The following is a 20,719-nucleotide window of genomic DNA, read 5'->3' on the forward strand; positions in this document are numbered from 1 at the left end:
ACTTTGGAAACAAAGGGGAAGAAAACGTTGCGACAGACTGAACCGAGACCAGCTGCTCCTCCTCTTCATCACCGCCCCCCCGAACTGTCCCCGCCCCTCCCGGAGGAGAAACCAGACACGTGCAGCTCCGCACCCACACCTGCACATCCCGTCCCAGAGTCCTGAAACCGGGTCTGAAGCGGGTCCGCTGATGCCCAAGAAAAGAACAAAAACAAACAAAACAAAAAAACAACACATAAACTGTTTTCTTCTCTCTTCCTCTAACGTTAGGGTCAAGAGCTCACTTAGTGAAAAGTATAAACAGTAACTGTAACTAAGTTTACTGTAACTGACAGAGAGACCTTGAACATGGCGTCGCTCTGTCCTTGAGGTGAAAACTTCCTGCAGGATGTTTCATATCTGCAACTCCTAAAATAACAGAGAGGATGACCTTTGACCCTCACACACACACACACACACACACACACACACACACACACACACACACACACACACACACACACACACACAGTAGATAACAGCTGCTCCTCACAACAGTCTGTTATCTTCAGTGTGACATCCTCCTTACACATACACACGCACTCAGGGGTGGTGGTACTCCAAAAACTGTCAGTGATGTCACAGTGAGACCTATAGTGGGTGAGAGAGGAAACTAAACACGAAGGTTGAAAAAGGCTTGTGGCAAAATGCAGTGTACTGTAAGTACCCGGATGACCTCATAACGGTCAGAAAGTTGAGTGTGGAACACTGGATAAGTGTGTGTGTGTGTGTGTCGGGTGCCACGGTGGTACAGTGGGTAGCACCCTTGCCTCTCAGTCAGGCTTCCTGGGTGGAGTTTTCAAGCCGAGGTTTCTCCCATAGTCCAGTATCTGTGTCTTTCATCTCTACATGTTGGCTCTGCGATAGACTGGCGACGTGTCCAGTCGACCCTGCCCTCGCGCTAAGTCAGTTGGGATTGGCTCAAGCCCCCTGGCCGCCAGCATCACTGTCAAGAGACCGTGCTGCACATTATTCTCCATTAACATCGCCTTGGCTACTGTGACTCACGTTTGGCTGAACTTCTGTGTTTGTGTCTGTCTCACTCTCTCTCTCTCTGTGGTGTGTGTGTGTGTGTGTGTGTGTGTGTGTGTGTGTGTGTGTGTGTGTGTGTGTGTGTGTGTGTGTGTGTGTGTGTGTGTGTGTGTGTCTAAGGGTCAAAGGTCATCCGTGTTGTGTTTCAGTTTTCTTGAAACTGTGGGAGGAGTTACCTGAAATGATAATTAAAATATTGAGAAGGAGTATCATGGATGATAAATGTTAATGTTGTATTTGTAGTACATACTTAGTATTTAATAAGTACTTATAGCACAGTTCTTCACTACTTCAGACATGTATTCATCCATCCTGGTGGAACATGCTGAGGCTCTGCCTCCTGATGAAACATCGGAAAACAACAGAGTGGAATATCTCTTTATCAGATCTTACCCCAAAGTCTCATTTTCCAAAATTAAAAGGAGAAAAACTGCATACAGAGAGAAACATGACAAATACAGATGCTTCCACACACGAGGGACCACTCCCTCCCTGGGTGGAGACAGACCACCCATCCACATCACTCACACTAACCATTGTTTGTAGTTTTATGGGACTGTTTTGTATTAAACACATTCCTGAGCCCAGGCCTCAGGTGAGACAGGAACTGATCTGCATCAACGTTTTATCATTAGCTGCAGACACACTAGCTGCGCGTACCCCCCACTCTACAAACAACCATGTGTTGCACTAATGATCCAGTGGCTCCAGTTTCTTTCCACTCTATTTCCTTTGTGTATTTATTAGGGGTGGTAGAGGTCAGGGGTTGGGCTCCATATCTCTCGTCTCTCGTCTAAAAAAATGTTTTCTGAAATTCATTTTAGTTTAAATGCAATCAAACAAATTACAAATAAAAGTCAAAGTCAGCTTTATTGTCAGCAAAGGTGCACAATCATCAACAACTTCTCCGTATCAATAAGGAAACTTAATGTGCGGGTGAAGGTCGGGGTTTCCTCTCCTGTGTGATGTTCCTGAATGCAGCAGCTGTTGGGTCATCGTCCGCCACTTGTCATGTGAACGTCACTGATGCTGCTGCACAGACTCGGTTTGTGTGTGTGTGTGTGTGTGTGTGTGTGTGTGTGTGTGTGTGTGTGTGTGTGTGTGTGTGTGTGTGTGTGTGTGTGTGTGTGTGTGTGTGTGTGTGTGTGTGTGTGTGTGTGTGTGTGTGTGTGTGTGTGTGTGTGTGTGTTGGGAAGCACCAAATAGAGTCTTGGGTTCACCTGAAACTGGTCCTGGACCAGCTGATGAAACCTCCAGGTAATAATAATAATAATAATAATAATAGTTTATTTGTATAGCACCTTTCATGCACAAAGTGCAGCCCAAAGTGCTTTACAGGTTAAAAGAATAGTACAGTAAAAGGCAAATACAGACGAGATACTAACATTAAAACATAGTGCATACATTTTACAGTTTACAACAACAGTAAGGGAAAAAAGGGAAGTAAAAAGATTAAAAATAAGATAAAATAGATCTTTTTAAAAAAACAGAGATAATACCAGTGATTAATTAAAAGCCAGAGTATAAAAATAGGTCTTCAAGTGAGTCTTGAAGCACTCTATGGAGGTTGCTTCTCTGATATAAGTGGGTAATCTATTCCAGGCCATTGGGGCATAAAAACAGAATGCTGCTTCAGGTAAGTTCTATTCTAATGATGACAACAACAAAACAACAAGAGAGCAACAATGGAATTACAACAAAACAACAACAACAGAGCAATACCACACAATGAGACAAAGGGTTTAAATCAGTGCCACAGGCAAGTCATGTCTCAGTGTTAATGTCTTCATTTGCGACATAGTGATGTCATTCACATCATGATGACACTGAGCTGTGACACCTGTCAGACTACACTCAGGGAACATTAGCTCATGTCAGAGGCTGCTGAGCTGAAGGGCCTCTGAGCAACACACTCGACCCTCAAATTTGAACATTATCCTAATCCTGATCCCAAGGAATCGATTGCATCATCAAACTGATGATCTGTGCCTCCTGTGCAGAAAGCAGCTTTTTCACCCTCAGGTGTTGCCCCGCCCCTCCCCTCCTCCTTCACCTGTCTGGCCTGCAGGTGAGCACCTGGCAGTCAGCACTCAGGTGAAAATTGTACATCACTTCAACAGATGAAGATGAAGGTCTGCAGACAAAGTTTACTCTCACTTGTAAAACAGCTCATAGACAGCAATAAACACACACACACACACACACACACACACACACACACACACACACACACACACACACACACACACACACACACACACACACACACACACACACACACACACACACACACACACACACACACACACACACACACACACACACACACATACATACACAGCCTTTAGGCATCAATAAATAAAGTTTACCCTAATCTGATTCTAAGTGCAGTCGTAAAACCACAGAAGTCCTAAGGGTCTCTTTCCTGTTGTTTGGGGTCAAAGGTCACAGATAAAAACTCAGATTCTTTCTTTATTTTGTTTAGGTGTTTGACTGGCTCACCTCCTGTCGTACAGACAAACCAGAGAAGGAGAAGAGCCAAACAGATTCTGAATAAAACGATAATAGCATTTGAAACAGACGGTGGGTGGAGTCAAAGCTGTCGTCTAATCACCTGTGACCTGACCTGTAGAAGATAACACAACAGGAAGGAGGAAGGAGAGGACGAGGACGAGGAAACAAGGGCCCAGTTCCAATCCGCCCCCTAAAGACTCAAGCCCTGAACCCTCTCTGACTTAATTGACGTCAGCTCTAAGTGACAGAGTGTGAGAGTCTGTGAGGGTCCAGATGCTGTAAACATGAATGGAACAGCACTAAGGGGAGGAAGAAGAGGAGGAGGAGGAGGAAACAGCCGCTGGGTGAAGTTTCTAGTTTTCTCTGTGTTTTTTGTGCTCTCCTCAGTTCTCTAGCGTTCTCCTTCTTCATCCCTGTCTCAGTGTCTCACACTCGTGCTACCAGGCTGTTTCTGCATCGTGGGACTAATAAAGGTAAATATCTTATCAAGTCAGAAAGTTTGACCTGCTGATGATTGTGGTGACGATGATGACGATGATGATGATGATGATGATGATGATGACAATGAATGGAGATCTGAACTGACAGCGTGTATACAAGTGGTGATGTGACATGTGTTGCTGGGGCAACAGGCGGGGGTGGGGCTGTGTTTACAGTTTCCAGCTGGAGGTTCAGAGGTCGATCGAGTTCACATCTTTAAACACAAACAGCTTCAGTTAGTTTAGTCTGCAGCCGGCAGCCAATCTAAACGCAGCCAACAGCCACTGGGCGGAGCAAATACCTGGGGGCCCTCACTCTACTTTTTCCACCCCCCACCCCACCTCTTTGTTTACTTTACTTCCTTAAGGATCTTTTTCTTTCCACAGAGAAGCTGCTGAGACTCAGGTGGGAGAGACACAACTGTCATCTTAATCTTCATTATCATCCTCATCCTTATCACCTACTGAACTGTACTGTGACTTTGACTCAGGCTTTTGAGTTTCCCACTTCCTGTGCAAAATGTTCAGCAGGTCAAACTGTTTCTGAGTGTGTAGAAATCAAACGTCCCCTCTGCTTTGCAGCTGGAAGTCATTAAACTCCCCTCCCACCCCTCCCCCACACAGTCTGACTGTGTTTTACTACATTATAAATCCATCGAAGCAACTGAGCCAATGATTGATATTCACCTCACACAGCTGATCAAAACAATCTGTCACGTGACCGATCACTGGACCAATCACAACACAGCATCTTGCTGAATGGGTTCATGCACTCAGAGAGAGAGAGAGAGAGAACTTATGCTACTTACTTTTCTCTGTCTCTCTCTCTCTCTCTCACACACACACACACACACACACACACACACACACACACACACACACACACACACACACACACACACACACACACACACACACACACACACACACACACACACACACACACACACACACACACACACACACACACACACACACACAGCAGTTTAAACAATAAAAACAGACACCGGTTGTGTCGTGCTCAACAAACCCAGACACTGGTCATAATGGTAACCTGTGAAGCCCATTAACTTTTCACTTTTATCATGTTTTTACTACCTACTACAACTGTAATAGCTACCTGAATTAATAAAGTATCGTTATTGTAATTGTAAGAAAATCCAGTAGAAATAATGTCTTAATGTTTCCAAGGATCTGATTGGCCAGTTAGTTTAGATCTGATCCTCTGAAGCCAACCTGCTCTGGGCAGGTGATGAGTTCAGCATCTGTTACCATAGTAACTTATCCTGGTAACAAGTGAACCACCACTGTAGGACTGAAAACTTGATGTTACTTTGATCTTCAATCTGAAGCCTACCGTATTTGTTTACCTGACACACACATATCCTTGCTGATCAGTCATTGTATATTTGTGTCACTGTTTATTTTGTGTTGTTCAGTTTGTTCAGACTCTGCCAGATTTCACAAGACGGTTCAGTTTTTAAGGATTTCACAGTGAAGTACTTTGTGGTTCCCCCTCCTCTGTTCCCAGTTCCCACAGACGTTTAGTCGTCACATGATGATAACCTGTGGGAATGTCATCAGTCCTACCTTCCTGCCTTGGCTGTGCAGGAACAGGAGATCATCAATCTGTTGTCATGGATACCATTAATCAGACTCTGTTTCCGTGGAGACAGGATGAGCAGCAGTTCATCAGCTGACAGATATCCCTAAGTTAATTAATCGGGGGGAAGAGTTGAACCCAGTGAGTAGAGAGTAGAGTCACAAAAGAAAGTCACTAGAGTAAAGTTCAGTCCCATTAGTTTCAGTGGAGTCACAGTAGAGTCAGTAGAGTCACAGAGGAGAAACGGTGGAGTCAGAGTCACAACAGAGTAGCTGTAGAGTCACAATAGACATAATAAAGTCCCAGTAGTGTCTCAGTAGACTCACAATAGAGACACAGTAGAGTCACACAGGGGAGGGTCTCAGTAGAGTCACAGCAGATCAACAGTAGAGTGACATTAGAGACACAGTAGAGTAACAGTGGAGACACAATGGAGTCACAGGAGAGAAACAGTGGAGTAGGCTTCACTCTCTTCTGCAGGGTGAAAACTGACCTCAGGTCTGTTTCTCTCTGATCAAGCTGGTCCAGATGTTTCCGTGTTTCTGTGCCGACCGCAGCAGATCTGAGGTTCCAGATGTTTCCGTGCCAACCGCAGCAGATCTCAGGTCAGATTACTGAGAGAAAACTACCCATGGTGCAATGGGAGCCCCCCCCCCCCCCCCTCCTTTATGAGGGCTGCTTCTACACTGACTCAGGGTCAGTTCACTGTTAGACACAACATCCAATCAGATCACACTATGGTCAGAAAACAACCAATCAAAGGGTTTGGCTCTGTCTGAGTCAGCAGAAACATCCAACATCTGGAAATAATCGTCATCACCTTCTTCCTGTGTTTATTGTTGCCATGACAATGCCCTGCAGAGCAACTGCCTCACAGTGTGTATGTGTTACTGTGTATTTGTGTTGTAAACAGCTGTTACACACATTAATATCAACATGGCCGGATGGGAGGTTAAAACCACTTGAGTTGATTCTCCTGGAGTTGGACCCCCCCAGGCCCTCAGCGCCACCTACAGGCCCCCCTGCAGCCTGAACGCAGAGAGCTTCACCCCACCACACACACGCACACACACACGCACGCACAGCTTGTATGAACAAGGAGAGTTTCTGTGGTATGAAGGTGTGTGACAACAATGGTGAGGACACTCTGATCACAAAGTGGTCCCTTAAAGAAACAGTCCAGCTCCAGATGGTTATTATGTTTAATCAGTTGTTACAGGTCAAACTGATAACCCAACCACAATTCAGATTCAACTGAATCAATCACAACATTTCACTGTAGAAACATAAACATCATTCATAAACATGTGAAATTAATCAGAATATTCTTTTAGTGCAATGTGTCATTTTCATGGCTTCATTTTGTGGCAGTGCAGCCTGCAGGTGACGCACAACACAAGGGGCGAAATACTCACACTTAAAACAACATAATCGTCACCTTGACGATGGACACCTAAAATCTTTACAGCATTGATCACCTCAGCATTAATCTCAGTTTGGACATTTGGTTGCAATTGTAAACAGGAAGTGAAAACTTCAATCCCACAATTGATTTAAACAGAAAACAGAGTAAAGGCCGCGCTCACAATTTAATACCCTAACCCTAACCCTGTTCCACAGCTGATCATGTGCTTCACCTTGATTGGACGGTTACAGCTGAGTAGATGTGATAAGCGCAGTCCCACTTTTTAAACAAACATCATCTGCATTTAAAAAAACACCCGCTGACCCGCTGAACGGAAATGACCTCACTGCTTGTTGTCCAGTTTAAGGAAGCGCTGTGACTTCTGTCGTGCCATGCGGTGCTGCTGCTGCGCCATCTGGGCGTTTGATATGACTGCCTGCAGTGCCTGTAGGTAACCAAGGCAATCAGGTGAGGCAATGGCTAAAACACAGAAATATGAGGTCGACATGACACACGCTAAATTACAGGAGTACCTGAGCAGTGTTTGAGTCTCTGAGCTGAACCTTTCTCATAGGCTCCTCGTCTCTCTTTGGAAGCTTCAACTTCTGCTGCTCCTGACACACACACACACACACACACACACACACACACACACACACACACACACACACACACACATGTTAGTTTGTGGGTTTATTTAAGATGTTTCTTCAGGTTCATATTTCTGTACCTTGCAGTAGATCTTCAGCTCAGATCCCGTCACAGCCGGAGGACGATAGAAGTTCTCAAACAAACACTCCCACTCCTTGTTAAAATGACCGACAAAGTCGATCTCCTTCACACATACGACCCTCCTGCACAACAGCAACAACAACAACACAATAAATAAACTGTTTTACAGAAGCTGGAGTCTCAGGTGTTTGACTGTTCTCTACCTGTTGGTGACAATGATGGTGGTCTTCCTCTGTCCAGGATACGGGCAGTGGTCTCTGAACACCTCACCGTCCAGCTGTTTGATCTGTGAACGCTGCAACACAAACACAAATGTTAAGACTCCGCCCCCTCGGATGATGTCATCTCTATGTCTCTGTGTGTTGAGGATGGAATCGATTAAGCCGCACCTGAGCCTCGGCTACATCCACCTCGAGTCCACGTCGGTTTCAGCCCAATTATACCTCACTTTCACAACTCTCACTTCCTGCTGTGACCCTGAGCAGCTCAGCCCCCCCCCCCATATGTATGTGACCAGTTTGGTAAGGACAACTGTTTTATTACACACTGAAGTTACACACATATATAAACACCACAGAGCTGGAGGTCAGAGGTCATGCTGAGGGATTATATCATCACACACAAATAAGAACTACCACATACATGTTCATATATAAGTTAAGTTGCTTACAAAAATATTGCTACATCAACAGGAATAAACATATTTATCACATATTATAAACAAAAACTATTATACAAACAATTATTTATAAGCAGAAATAAAAACACTAATAAAATAAAAAGTGTAAAAATATTTGGTATGAGAGGAGATATTAGTTTTGTCATGCATATAAATCTCAGCGCCATATTCATAATATATTCATTATGATTCAATAAACAATAAATGATCAGAAGACCAGGATGAGAAATAACCAGCAACATTCATAGAGTTTAACGCCATGGATGCTCCACCAAACCCTGTTCACTCCTCCTCTGGCTGCATGTGACACGAACACAGAAGAGGATAAGACGAAGAGGAAGAAGAAGCAGAAAAAGAAGAAGACAGCAGGTTAGAAACAGTGATAAGAAGAGTCTACAAAGATAAAAGAAACTAACCCTAACCCTTATGCAGTAGACACAGTCTCAGGCAAAACAACAATCATGAAGAAAACAAACTGTCAAACTGTGGAAAGAGCCTCAACTTCACCAATATTTCATTATTCTCTCGCAGGTCTATGAATTCCAAATTGCCAAATTGAATTTGTTATTGTCTCTTGTTTTAGGTTCTGATGTTTAAGATGATTTGAATTGAGGAGTTTCATTTCACAGTTTGATGTCTGGATGTGCTGGTTATCTTAGATTAGGGATTAGAGGGTTAGAGGTTGGGAGTTGGGGTCCACAGCTCAGACCCTGACCAAGCTGTGGAGGAGAAGCTTCAGAAAATGTCTGTTTGTGTCATTAGTTGTTGATAAGATGGCACACTGCGCAGACGGCCAATGCACACGCTGGTAACGCCGACCGACTTCTAGTTCCCAACACAGCTACTGTATCTAAACAGTTATTATGGGTTATGAACTGGCACAACCCCACCGGGACTAACTACAGCCTCTGGGTTTTTGAGGTTGGAGGACTGTGGTTTTAAGTTCCCTCAACAAATTCTTGCTGGGATTAAGGTCCAAACTCTGATTTCTTGGGCTGATCATGCTCATGTATGAAGGTGCTCCAGAACAGGTTTGACTTGATCCTCTTCATATGGTTCCTTTACAGAGTTCATGTTACTGATATCCGTGGACCATACAGTCCCACCACCGTGTTCGATAAAGGGTTTAATGGTTGTGTCACCAAACCAAAGCGACGTGTCCAAACAGTTACACCTTAATGTCTCTGGAGCAGAAGTGTTTTTCTTTGTCCAGGTGAGTCTCTGTAAAGGTCTCTGCTTGGTGTCCAGCCCTGTGTCCAGTGGAAGGTCTGCTGTGAGTTGTTGGTACCAAAACTGCTCAGATTCATCAGGATTGCCTGGCCATTTGGATTTTCTTACTGAGGTCAGTGGTTTTGCCATGGTTGTTATCTGACTGGAGAACGACTGCATCAACTGTTTTCTGTTTCTGGTTGATTAGACAAACTAGAAACAAGGCTCCAGAACAAACGACAGGCTCCAGACTGTAACAGTTGTTAAGGATGTTGGTGTTTTTACTAAAATGTATCATTAACATCCCAAACACAAGATCTTGTTTGTTTCACTTCCACATGATTCAATTAAATCTAAACTTGGTCTGAACTGAATGTAGACAGCCGTTAGATATCTTATACGAATAAAGTTAACTTAACTTGACTAAATTACTAATTAAAACCTTTGTTTAAAGACGGTGAGTAGTTGGTTTAGCTTTTCTATGATTGTTTCAGTCTCATTGGACAGCGTGAGTGGGGTTGATGCAGCTGATGACCGACAGATGTTCAGATGTTCCCTGACAACTGTTTGAAACAACTTAATTTCAGAAACATTAGATTTTGGTGCAAACGAACGTGATGCATCGTCACCGCTGCTGCTATACCCATGGCTCTCGCCTGCAAGTTTGCTACAGCATTTTAGGATCTTTAGCATCAACAGTGCCTGTTTGCCTTTTATCTGTTGTGGTAGGTTGTTTGATATTGTTTAATACATCTGATATAACAAGTGTCATAGTTGGATTGAACCATCGTTGACTACCATGTGGTCGTCATCTATACCCCCCCTCTCCCCCCACATGTTTAAATCCCATGTTCTGATGAGTGGTTGGTACAATGATGTGTATAAACAGATCACACCTGTTCACTCACAGGGAATTACATCATGCTGTTAAGGAATCAAAGTGATCAAACCTGGAAAAGTTCGAAACCCTGCGACTCCGTCTGGTCATAGGGTCGGATGACGCCGTCCTCCCTGATGAGACGCACTGGACGAAGTTTGGTCACTTCCTCTGTTGACTCTGCCGCTCTGCGTGCACACACACACACACACAAATGTCATTTATGTGTTTTAAAGCCGCCTCACCTACAGTACCTCCACCTGAGTGACAGTACATGACTCTGATTGGTTGAAAGCATCATTCTGCCCATTTAAACTCAGGTCCTCACATGATGTGATGAAACTGTCACTAACTTGATGAATGTTAATGTGATGCACTTTGACACGATGAATATTAACACAATTAAAGTTCCCATGATGAACGTTAATATGATTAACATGAAAGTAATGAACGTAATAAACGTGATAAAACATAAATGTTCACAATGAAAGTTAATATGATGAACGCTAACTTGATGAATGTTAACGTGATAAAACTTAACGTGATGAAGAGCATTATGTTCAACTGATGAATGTTAACATAACGGACGTTACTGTTAACATGATTAACAGTGACATGATAAATGTTAACAGGATGAATGTCATTATGGAGACAGCTTGAGGACTGGACTCCTGTGAAGATTCAGTTGATCCAGCTAAAGGTGTCTCCAGGATCTTTATGGAGGCAGCTGGACCGGCTGAGGACATTCTGAGTTCACCACACGAGTACGAGTAAGCACTGATCTGTGTGCATTAGAGTTTCGAGGCAATCCACCAATGTCTACAAGACCTGGGTCAGAGAAGAGAAAGATCCATCTACTTCAAACTGGACCATGACTTAAGACATGAAGTGGTCTACAACCCAACAGGGAGTTCTATTTCATCCCTGCTGACCGCCAGAGCCGCTTTAAGCACTGAATATTCCCCTTTGCGCATGCGCAGTTCGAGTATTTATTACCAACAATGTCACCTGTGATCCCTGGATGACCCCCAGGTCAACTGAGGATCATATCCTACAGAATCGTCTCGCGAGCACATGAGTGACAGAGAGCTCTGGCGGTCATTCGGGATACATAGAACCGTAGTTACATTTTCGTTTTACACCCATGCACATCATGACTCATGTGATCTCACTGCCTCTCCAGGAGTTAACAACAAGTGACACACCTGGACGTCCTAACCAGTCAGACCTAGAGAGGATTTCCAGGGGCGTGGAGGGCTGCAGGTCCAGCTGCCCTCATGAAGCTAAATCTGAGTCCAGATGTAAGGACTGGGGGTCAGCAGACCTGTGGTCCAGTGGACTTATAGTCCAGCAGACTCATGGTCCAAGGGGCTCGGGTTTCAGCGAGTGATGTGACAGCACAGACCGACACAAGCTCAGATCTGAAGCACATTCAGTTTTCAAAGCACACGATGCTGTCGATTTCTCACCTTTCATGACCTCTAGAGTGACAGCATGAAACAGTAACATTCAACAGGTTATCATGAACTGACTGATGTGTCACATGACAGATGGGTCCTCCATACAGAGGAGGAGGATGAAGATTACTGAGGCTGCTGGGGAATGTAGGAACAGAAGCAGGTTCTCGAGGCAACGACAAATGTATTAAAATCCGGAGTTTGATTTTACCATGAGACATAAAAATGCATACTGAACCACAGAAGAAGAATGAAACACACACCCCTGTACACCTACAGTCTCCACCTACTCATCCCTTTTTACAGTCCAGTATTTATTAATATTTAGAGATAATAATACACCCATAGAGCAGCTCATTGTGAGCTTCAGAAACCTGTGGGTGGAGCCACAAAGGCGATGTTCATCCTTATTTACAGTGTGTGGTTCAGACCCGACCTATAGTATACAACCTACTTCCCGAGGAGGCGCTAGAAAGAATACGGTTGGTGTAAATTACTGAACCATCGAACTGTCATCACCCAACACCTCCACTACGACTTCTCCACTCACGATGCTGCAACAAGCTTGGGGACGTGTCTTACAGAGGGGCAGGGCTGGGAGCAGAGTTAGTGGAGGGCGATGTGATGAGCATGAATCAGTTCAAGACGCCACGTTTTTATTAGCAACATGATGCAGCGACTTACCGTCTGTCTGCTGCAGGACGAGCAACATGCAAACGCACAGTTAAAGCTGAGCTCCTCCTCCTCTGCTGCTCTGAGATCAGATTCAGGACGGTCGGTACGAGCCGACGTCACCTGACAACGTCAACGCTCGCGACTGATATAAACAGTGTTTAGAGGAGCTCAGCTTCAACAGGCTTCGTGTAAATACTCACACACCAATGACAACAGTGACAACAACGGAAAACAAAAGCAGAGAATTAGTGAGAAGACGAGAAGAAGAACAGAGACACAACAACACAACACAGAAAGTTCCTCATCGGCCGACGTTTTAATTTCAGGATGTTGAACCTTGTTCCCACAGTTTCAGAGCCAATGAGCAACAGAGTCAAACCTTCCTGTTCAGGACCAGCGACCTCCATGTTAGGGTCAGAGTTCAAAGAGTTAAAAGACACAACTTGATTGAAGGGACCTCACTCTCTAACCCTGATGGACGCTTCTGTCTTTTTACTGTCGGGTCAGTTTAGGTGTGTGCAGTGTTTTACAGGACAATCTTTTCTATAACACACGAATAACACATATATAAACACATATATAACACATAGCAGTTACTCGCAGGATCTCAGTGTTATTACAACATCAAAGCAGACTTTTATTCTGAAGTCCTGGCTCAAATCTCTCAGTTTCCCATTAAATCAAGTCACATGTGGAGCAGATTCATGTCCACTGGGGGCACCGCTTCTCTGTGATGGAGCTCTGTGGCTCTGCAGGCCACTGAATAAATGCAGCTACACTGGTGTGAATGGCAGATAATATTTACATAGAAAGAGAGAAAGAGAGAGAGAGAGAGACAGACAGACAGAGAGACCTTGACCCCTGACCCTTGACCATATCGCTGGGTGAACCAGTGTAATATCCATCGTTCATCACTGACACTGAAACATGTGGGAATCAGGCTCCACCTCCTTCAACAAGACGCTGCCCACTTTACCTCTGGATGCCCTGGAACGTGCTGCTCGCCATGTCCACAATGCCGCCGGTTGGACGAGCGACCACGCCCACCAAACCTTTACCGATGCCTTTGAAGAAACCGGCCGCCCCCTCCTTCTTTGCCCCTACAGAGAGAGAGAGAGAAATAACAAGACGAACATCAAATCTGTCTCAAGTGAGCATGAAGACTACAATCTGGGAGTCAGAGGTTCTACTGTGGCCGATTTCAAGAGGAACGTACCCTCCACAGGTTTGGTGACGATGCCAGTGACTCCACCCAAGACCCCCTGCAGAGACAGAAACATCAGGTCACATCAGCTGAAGAAGCAGCACCTGAGCTCTAGACCGGTGCCGGTACCTTCAGAAGTCCTTTTCCTCCTTTGGCCAAACTCTCTCCGAAGTCTTTGGGTGGCCGGTTCATTTCCTCCCGGCGTTTCTGCTGGTACTCTTTATCCATGGTGATGGCTGCCAGGCCTTTTCCCACTGACCCTGTGATCCTGGAGACCATACCTGCAGCGCCACCTGGAGGACATCGGGAGAAGATGTCAGACACAGAGACACCTTTTTTTTTTTAACCTTTTCTGACTCCACACCTGGAAAAACTACAGATCTACAGTATGAGCTCCAACAACTGAAGAAGTGAAAATGTTCGGACATTTGAGAACTGCAGCGGTTTCTTACCAACAGTGTGACCCAGCAGGCTCCGTACGCCGATCACAAAACCCTCAGCAAACTCCTCTGGACCCTGAACGGCTCCCTGACAAACACACACACACAGACAGGTCATGTGATTTTGTGTCTGTTACATTTAGTTTCATGTAGTCGCAATCAAAGCTACAGATATTCCTGAATGCCTTGTTTGTCCCTTGAACTGACATCATACCCCGCAAACATCAGTTAAACAGAGACACGCGGAGCTGTAATCACATTAATTTACCTGTGTGTGTGTGTTTGTGTGTGTGTACACACGTGTGTATGTTACCTGGAAAGGTTCGTAGAAGAAAGCCTCTACCCCTTCAGACAGACCTCGGATCAGTCCAAATGGGTTTCCCAGGACATCCAGACCCAAGACCAGTACATACATCTGCTTGAGGAACTGCAGCCAGAAGAAACGCATTCAGTTTCACAGAATAAACCTCAACACTCACATTCACCACAGGCAGTAAACGTTACCTGCTCTGTGTAGTGTTGTACCACGGCACGGCCCAGTTTCTCTCTGCGGTAGAACTGGTACCTCACCTCGAAGAAAGCCAGTCTGCCAGAGAGACGGCAAAGAGAGCAGAATCAGATTATGTTGTAGTTGTTGTGTGTTTAGCTGTTGTTCTAATATTATTGTTGTGATATTGTTTCGTTGTTGTTTTCAGATGATGTGTGCGTGTGTGAAATAAAAATCAATCAATCAATCAATCAATTATTGTGGTGTTGTTGTCTCTCTCACTTGAAGATAAGGTCGTCGACATCAGTCAGTGTTGCTCCGATACTTTTCAGCAGCAGGTTCAGAGACTGAAGAGCTACAGCTTCCTCAGCCGAGTCGTCTCCACTTGAGCCCAGAGACAGAGACAGGTGGAGCTGGAACACCGATAATCAACAATTAATAATCAATAACCAGAGACGGCAGCTGGAGCATGAACATTCATTTTAAACATTAATAGTAAACAGAAAAGACAGAGAAAGCAACCACCAGGTCTCTCGGGCAGGAAACACTGAATGAACCAGATGTGACCGACCTGAACCACCTGAACGGCTCTGACTTGTTCACCTGATCAATACTTTAATTGGTGGATGCAGAGTGAACAGGTTTTACACAGGTGAAGAGGAACAGTTGTGTGGTGTGTAAAACAGGTGTGAGGTTTGTCTGCACCTTGATGGGTGAGATGTGGAAGTGTTCAAAGAAGCTGAGTCCTGACGCATCGCTGAGCGACGCCTCCATCAGCTCGGCCTGAAGCGGCTGCAGATCTCGCTCGATCAGACGTGACTGGAACACAAACACATGTCAGGTTAACCCTTCGTGTGCTGCTCATGTGTCAAAGAGTCACACCGTCAACCTGCTGCCTTGCTCTACCTTCTGTCGATCGACCTTGGGGTCAGTAACAGGGGTGAACAGAGCCAAGATGGCTCCCAGAAAACCTTGATCCAGCTTCACCGCCATCTCCTGGACCAGAGCCATGAAGTACCTGAAGTACACAAACACCTGAATCAGTCGCAGGTCACAGAGTGTTGGGTCAAGAGTTGAGATCAACATAACAATAAATCTATATAGTGAATAAAACAAGGTAACAGTTTATAAAATCAAAGTAAAAAGAGGATTGGACTAAGACTACATGCAAGTTTGAATAGATGTGTGTTGAGATTTGAAAATTGATTAAGTCAATAGAGGTCCATCACCAGGACAACCCATAATGTTTCCTCGAGCCCCAAGGCGACTCAGGGACACTGAGACGCAGCAGGGATGAGGGTCCAAGGCCACGGTTGACAGCTGGGAGTACAAATACCACAGGGTCTGTCAGTTTTTCTTCAGCCAGGTGCAGAGCTGGACTCCAACCAGGATCTAAATCAGGATGTGAACCTGGACCAGGACCTCGTCAGATGGTGAGACAAGTTGTCCAAAGAACACGCTGAGATACTGAGGAGCTTGAACCAGGTGAGACTAGCGCCCTCAGCTATAGTATAGTGGTTCTTACTTACTTGAACTGCATGACGCTGCTGTGCTGGTTGAACCTGGTGATGATGGACACGTCTATGAACGGCTTCGGCTCTGTGGAGGCACAACAACATCATGACGTCATGACACAACAGACATCAAACCGATCACTTAATCTATCCGATCAATGAGAATCACTTCTGATCATTATCAAAGTAGCTTCATCGGCTCAAACACCTGTCCACCTGTTACACCTCTTACCCTGCAACAGAAAACATGTTTCTCTGTCTTTGAAGGTGAGCACAGTTGGAGAACGGAGAGCGCCTCAGGAAACCAGGAAGAGCTCTGTACCAGTTCAACCAGAGAGAAGGCAGAGCCTCAACTCGCTCGAACAAAAGAAGCAGGTAAGAAAGGTCGCTCACCTGAATCCAGCGCGATGGATTTGGGAGGAGGGACAGGATGGAAGACGATGGGGAAGATTGCACCTGGCAGCTGGTTGTCCACCTGCACACGGACATAACGTCAGTCACACAGGTGAGCTCTGGACATGCATGTGTGTTCAGGTGTGTGTGATTGTGTTTACCTGCATCCAGTGCAGCTGGGCTCTCAGGCTGCGCTGGTGCAGCGACTGTTTGAACTCCACCTGGATCCCAGACAGGAAGTTCCTCCTCACCGGGCAGGAGAACGGCTGACGCATCATCATGACGGCTCCACCGAGGTTGACCTGATGACATCGCACACACGCAGTCATTTCATTGGACAAAAATAATGTGGTTATCTCTGGATGTTTGTATTCAGGCTTTCATGTGCAGGTTGACCTCTGACCTCCAGGTTAGAGTCCAGTTTGACCCAGCCCCCCTCCGTCTTCCCACTCAGCTGACTCTGGTAGGTTTTCTCCAGCAGGTTGATGGTCTTCTGACTGAATGGCTTCCAGCGGTTCCTTGGCTTCATCTCCCAGACCACACCTGAACTATAAAAACACACACACACACACACACACAAGCTGTAAAACACACACATGCACACACACACACACACCTGAGCACCTGTTGTTGTTGTTGTTTACCTGGTGATGCCAATGTAAGCAATCTCCTGACGGTTGGTGTTGCTGATCAGTGAAAGTCCCAGGTTTTGAAGCGACACCTTCACTTCCTGTTGAAACTGTTCGAGCTCCTCTGCCTGCCGGGCCTTCGTTACCGCGCCGACGTCCTCGGTGAACAGCAGCACCCGCTGACGTCCATCCAAGAAGGAGACCCAGTGGACCTGAGACAGGCTGTCGTAGGCGAACTGACCCACATCGTCCTGGACCAGTAGAGGCAGACTGTTAGAGTCAGGGGTTGGCTGTGGTGTGTGTGCGTGCGTGTGTGTGTGTGTGCGTGCGTGCGTGTGTGTGTGTGTGTGTGAGAGAGAGGGATGCAGCATGTAAAAAGTGTGTACATGAGTGAACTGTGTTTCTAGCCTCATAAACCACCCTCTCCCGGAAATGCATTTCATTTCATTTCACTTCACAGGGAGAGTCTGGGCTCATTCCCCCTGTAAGCGTATGGGGTGGGCGGGAGCTGGGCGGGAGTAGTAGCGTTGACAGACAACCCCATTCAGCCAATCAGCAAGTTGGTATATCAAACTTTTGCCGAATCCAGTTGGAAGAACAGCGAAAATGTCTTTTCCTTCAAGAAACTCAACAAGTGCCGACTCTTGCTCTTGTTTAATTGCTGTAATGGATGGTATTTCAGTAAGAACTTCCCTTATTGCTGTTTTTAGGCTGCTACTGCTAGATAGCTCCGCCATGTTTGTTGTGGTTAGAGTCGCACCAGTCGGTCCCTGATTGGCCAACGTGCTGTGTCAATCACAGTAATCTGAGCGGCTCGGCCTTCTGAGGGTCTCAGGCCATGAATGAGGCCAGACTCTCCCTGTGAAATGAAATGAAATGCATTTCCGGGAGAGGCTGGTTTACGAGGCTACCGTGTTCCTACACCTGACCCGGACCAGCCTGGCTGTGAAAACACTGAGCACTGACCTTCAGCAGGTCCAGGTCTCCTCCATGCTCCATGCAGCTCCAGTTGAGCATCCGGACTCCTGCTGGGTCGTCCCACACAAACCGCTGAGCCTGACCCGGTTTGAGCTCGTGAACCACGGCCGAGCCGCTGGGGAGAGACAGAGTCCACAGTTTGTCATCAGCAGAGGAGACGTTTGGACTGAACAGCAGCAGGTTTGTGTGTGTGTGTGTGGACCGACCTCTGCTTGTAGCTGATGCTAACCCAGGGCGTGTGGTTAACCAGCAGGGCGGGAGCTGCTCCCTCATAATAATCACTGAAGCTGATGACGGTGGAGTGATCAGCGACGTTGACGTCGACAATGATCCCGCCACACTACAACACACACATGCACACATACACATACATGAGGAATCCTGACACACACTGAACTGTGTAAACTGGCCTGTAATTGGTGGAACAGACACTGACCACATCCAGGCTCAGCAGGGTGCCGTTGTCCTGCTGGTTGAAGAAGAAGAACTTGGACGTGGAGTCAGATCCAACCACACGGACACACAACTTCCCCGAGCCGTTCTCTGGCCACAGAGGAAGGCACTGTAACACAATAGCAAGAGCAACAACAGTGTGAGAACAACAAGTGTGGTCTGCTCTGAGTACTTCTCAGTCCTGCTGCACACTTGTGGCCGTTACTGCTCCGGGTCTGGACGTACAGAGAGTACGGCTCCATCTGGTCGATGTCAGGAGGTGTGACATCACAAACACAGGTGAAACAGACCCTGACGTCTCCTCACCCACGATCAAAAGGGCAGCACTCACAGCAGCGCATCTTGGGCAACTGGCTCACCTCAGTGGAGGCGACGTAGTGCCACCTGGTGGAGCCGTGGCCTGTGACCTCTCCCACCTCCAGCTCAAAAGACGACTTGTTCACGAGTGTGTAAAACGGACTCATGGTGACAATCCGGGTCAGGTTGAAACTGCTCATCTGGATGCTCACGCCCACCTGGATGGACGCACACACACACACAAACACACAGTTCAGAGTAAGCTGATTGTTACAGAGAGGATTTTATACTCCGTAGAGCTTTTGACCACATCCCACTACGTCTTCATCAGCAGGTAATCTGTCTTTCGACCTGGAGCGTCTACAGATGAAGACTGTGTGACTCAGTCAGAAGCTCAATAAGAAGTCAGGGTTTCAGTCACCAGGAAATCCATGTTGTTGGAGGGGCAGCGAACGCAGCCGGAACTCCCAACGGTGTCCAGAGAGAAACCATCAGACCAGGAGCTGGTGGAGATGCACAACTGGAGCTGCAACCGCACAACACACAGTTAGAAAAAACACACTGAGTTTGTGCCATTACTATGACACCACAAAGCTCTCTGCTCTAACTTCTGTTAAGATATTAAACTTTCATTCATTCATTCATTCATTCATCTTCTGTACCGCCTATCTATGACTTAGGACTTTAAATCTTTGTGGACTGTACCGTCCAGATGTTGGTCTCACCTTGCTCTTGCTGAACAGGGTTTTCTTCCTGAAGGAGAACAGGATAATGTCTCTAAAGTCTGCCGGGTGTTTGACGCTGACATCCTCCGCTCTGTATTGCAGCACTCGTGATGTCTTGTTGATGATCCAGTACGGGCTGAAGAGCGACAGCAGCAGGCGACTCGACGTCCTCGTCACGTGGATGCTCACGTCCACCGTCATGTCGGGATCTGAGTCGCAGGCGAGACACGCAGCGAAGAACTCTGGCATGTCCTGCGTGACGCGAATGTGTCCGTGCCAGTCTCGGCCCTGATACCTCATCAGCACCAACGACACGATCTCACCTGAGACACGAGCGTTCAGCAGGTCTGACACACTGCCCTCGGGGAGCTCATAGGAGTCCGCTGAGCTCTAAGGAAGAAAGACCAGACACATCAGATTAAACAATATTACATCAGATCAAATCAGATTAATCACTGAATTACATTAAACCGGATTGAATCAGAGAAAAACCTCACAATAGACCTGGGGCCTGTACTACGAAGCAGGATTTGGTAGGTAGCTTTAGCGCTGGGTTTTCCGTACTACAACGGGATACATCTCCATAGTAATTTACACTGAACGGCTAACCTGGTTCGGAGGTTATGCTCGAGATTGAGATTGTTGGGGATAAAAGCACCGCCTCCTGATCAATCAGTTCTCAGATGCTGCAAACACCAGCCCTTCATACCTAGACTGGGGAGCTCTGGGTTGACTTACAGAGTTGATAACCACCGCTGTGTGACCGGCGACCGCGATTGTTTGGTTAAGTGAAGCTGGGTAACTGGAAAATACCCTGGGAATGTTGAACTTGCTTCGTATTACAGGCCCCAGATTAGATTAAACTAAGCTAACCTAACATAACCTAGTGTGTGGGTGT

At 46.2% G+C, this 20,719-nt stretch overlaps 1 protein-coding gene across 2 annotated transcripts in view; it reads right to left on the reverse strand.

The window, feature by feature from the left end:
- Nucleotides 1–6,887: 6,887 nt before the first annotated feature.
- vps13c (vacuolar protein sorting 13 homolog C) overlaps nucleotides 6,888–20,719 on the reverse strand; it is a 36,330-nt gene continuing 22,498 nt past the window's right edge. For both annotated transcript variants that reach the window (XM_083999410.1, XM_083999409.1), the window contains exons 60-84: nucleotides 19,822–20,211; nucleotides 19,518–19,622; nucleotides 19,159–19,314; nucleotides 18,783–18,908; nucleotides 18,553–18,686; nucleotides 18,335–18,461; nucleotides 17,384–17,619; nucleotides 17,143–17,287; nucleotides 16,901–17,041; nucleotides 16,740–16,821; nucleotides 16,362–16,431; nucleotides 15,739–15,850; nucleotides 15,538–15,651; nucleotides 15,115–15,245; nucleotides 14,850–14,931; nucleotides 14,659–14,772; nucleotides 14,358–14,433; nucleotides 14,035–14,198; nucleotides 13,918–13,963; nucleotides 13,678–13,801; nucleotides 10,643–10,757; nucleotides 8,008–8,099; nucleotides 7,803–7,926; nucleotides 7,606–7,686; nucleotides 6,888–7,517 (exon numbers count right to left, since the gene is read on the reverse strand). In XM_083999410.1, coding sequence (XP_083855536.1) covers nucleotides 7,416–7,517; nucleotides 7,606–7,686; nucleotides 7,803–7,926; nucleotides 8,008–8,099; nucleotides 10,643–10,757; nucleotides 13,678–13,801; nucleotides 13,918–13,963; nucleotides 14,035–14,198; nucleotides 14,358–14,433; nucleotides 14,659–14,772; nucleotides 14,850–14,931; nucleotides 15,115–15,245; nucleotides 15,538–15,651; nucleotides 15,739–15,850; nucleotides 16,362–16,431; nucleotides 16,740–16,821; nucleotides 16,901–17,041; nucleotides 17,143–17,287; nucleotides 17,384–17,619; nucleotides 18,335–18,461; nucleotides 18,553–18,686; nucleotides 18,783–18,908; nucleotides 19,159–19,314; nucleotides 19,518–19,622; nucleotides 19,822–20,211 — 3,189 coding nt within the window. In that variant the 3' untranslated portion in view covers nucleotides 6,888–7,415. The remainder of the gene's footprint in view (nucleotides 7,518–7,605; nucleotides 7,687–7,802; nucleotides 7,927–8,007; nucleotides 8,100–10,642; nucleotides 10,758–13,677; nucleotides 13,802–13,917; nucleotides 13,964–14,034; nucleotides 14,199–14,357; nucleotides 14,434–14,658; nucleotides 14,773–14,849; nucleotides 14,932–15,114; nucleotides 15,246–15,537; nucleotides 15,652–15,738; nucleotides 15,851–16,361; nucleotides 16,432–16,739; nucleotides 16,822–16,900; nucleotides 17,042–17,142; nucleotides 17,288–17,383; nucleotides 17,620–18,334; nucleotides 18,462–18,552; nucleotides 18,687–18,782; nucleotides 18,909–19,158; nucleotides 19,315–19,517; nucleotides 19,623–19,821; nucleotides 20,212–20,719) is intronic.

The sequence above is a fragment of the Trachurus trachurus genome (genome assembly GCF_905171665.1).
Source record: "Trachurus trachurus genome assembly, chromosome: 3".
Lineage (NCBI taxonomy): Eukaryota > Metazoa > Chordata > Actinopteri > Carangiformes > Carangidae > Trachurus > Trachurus trachurus.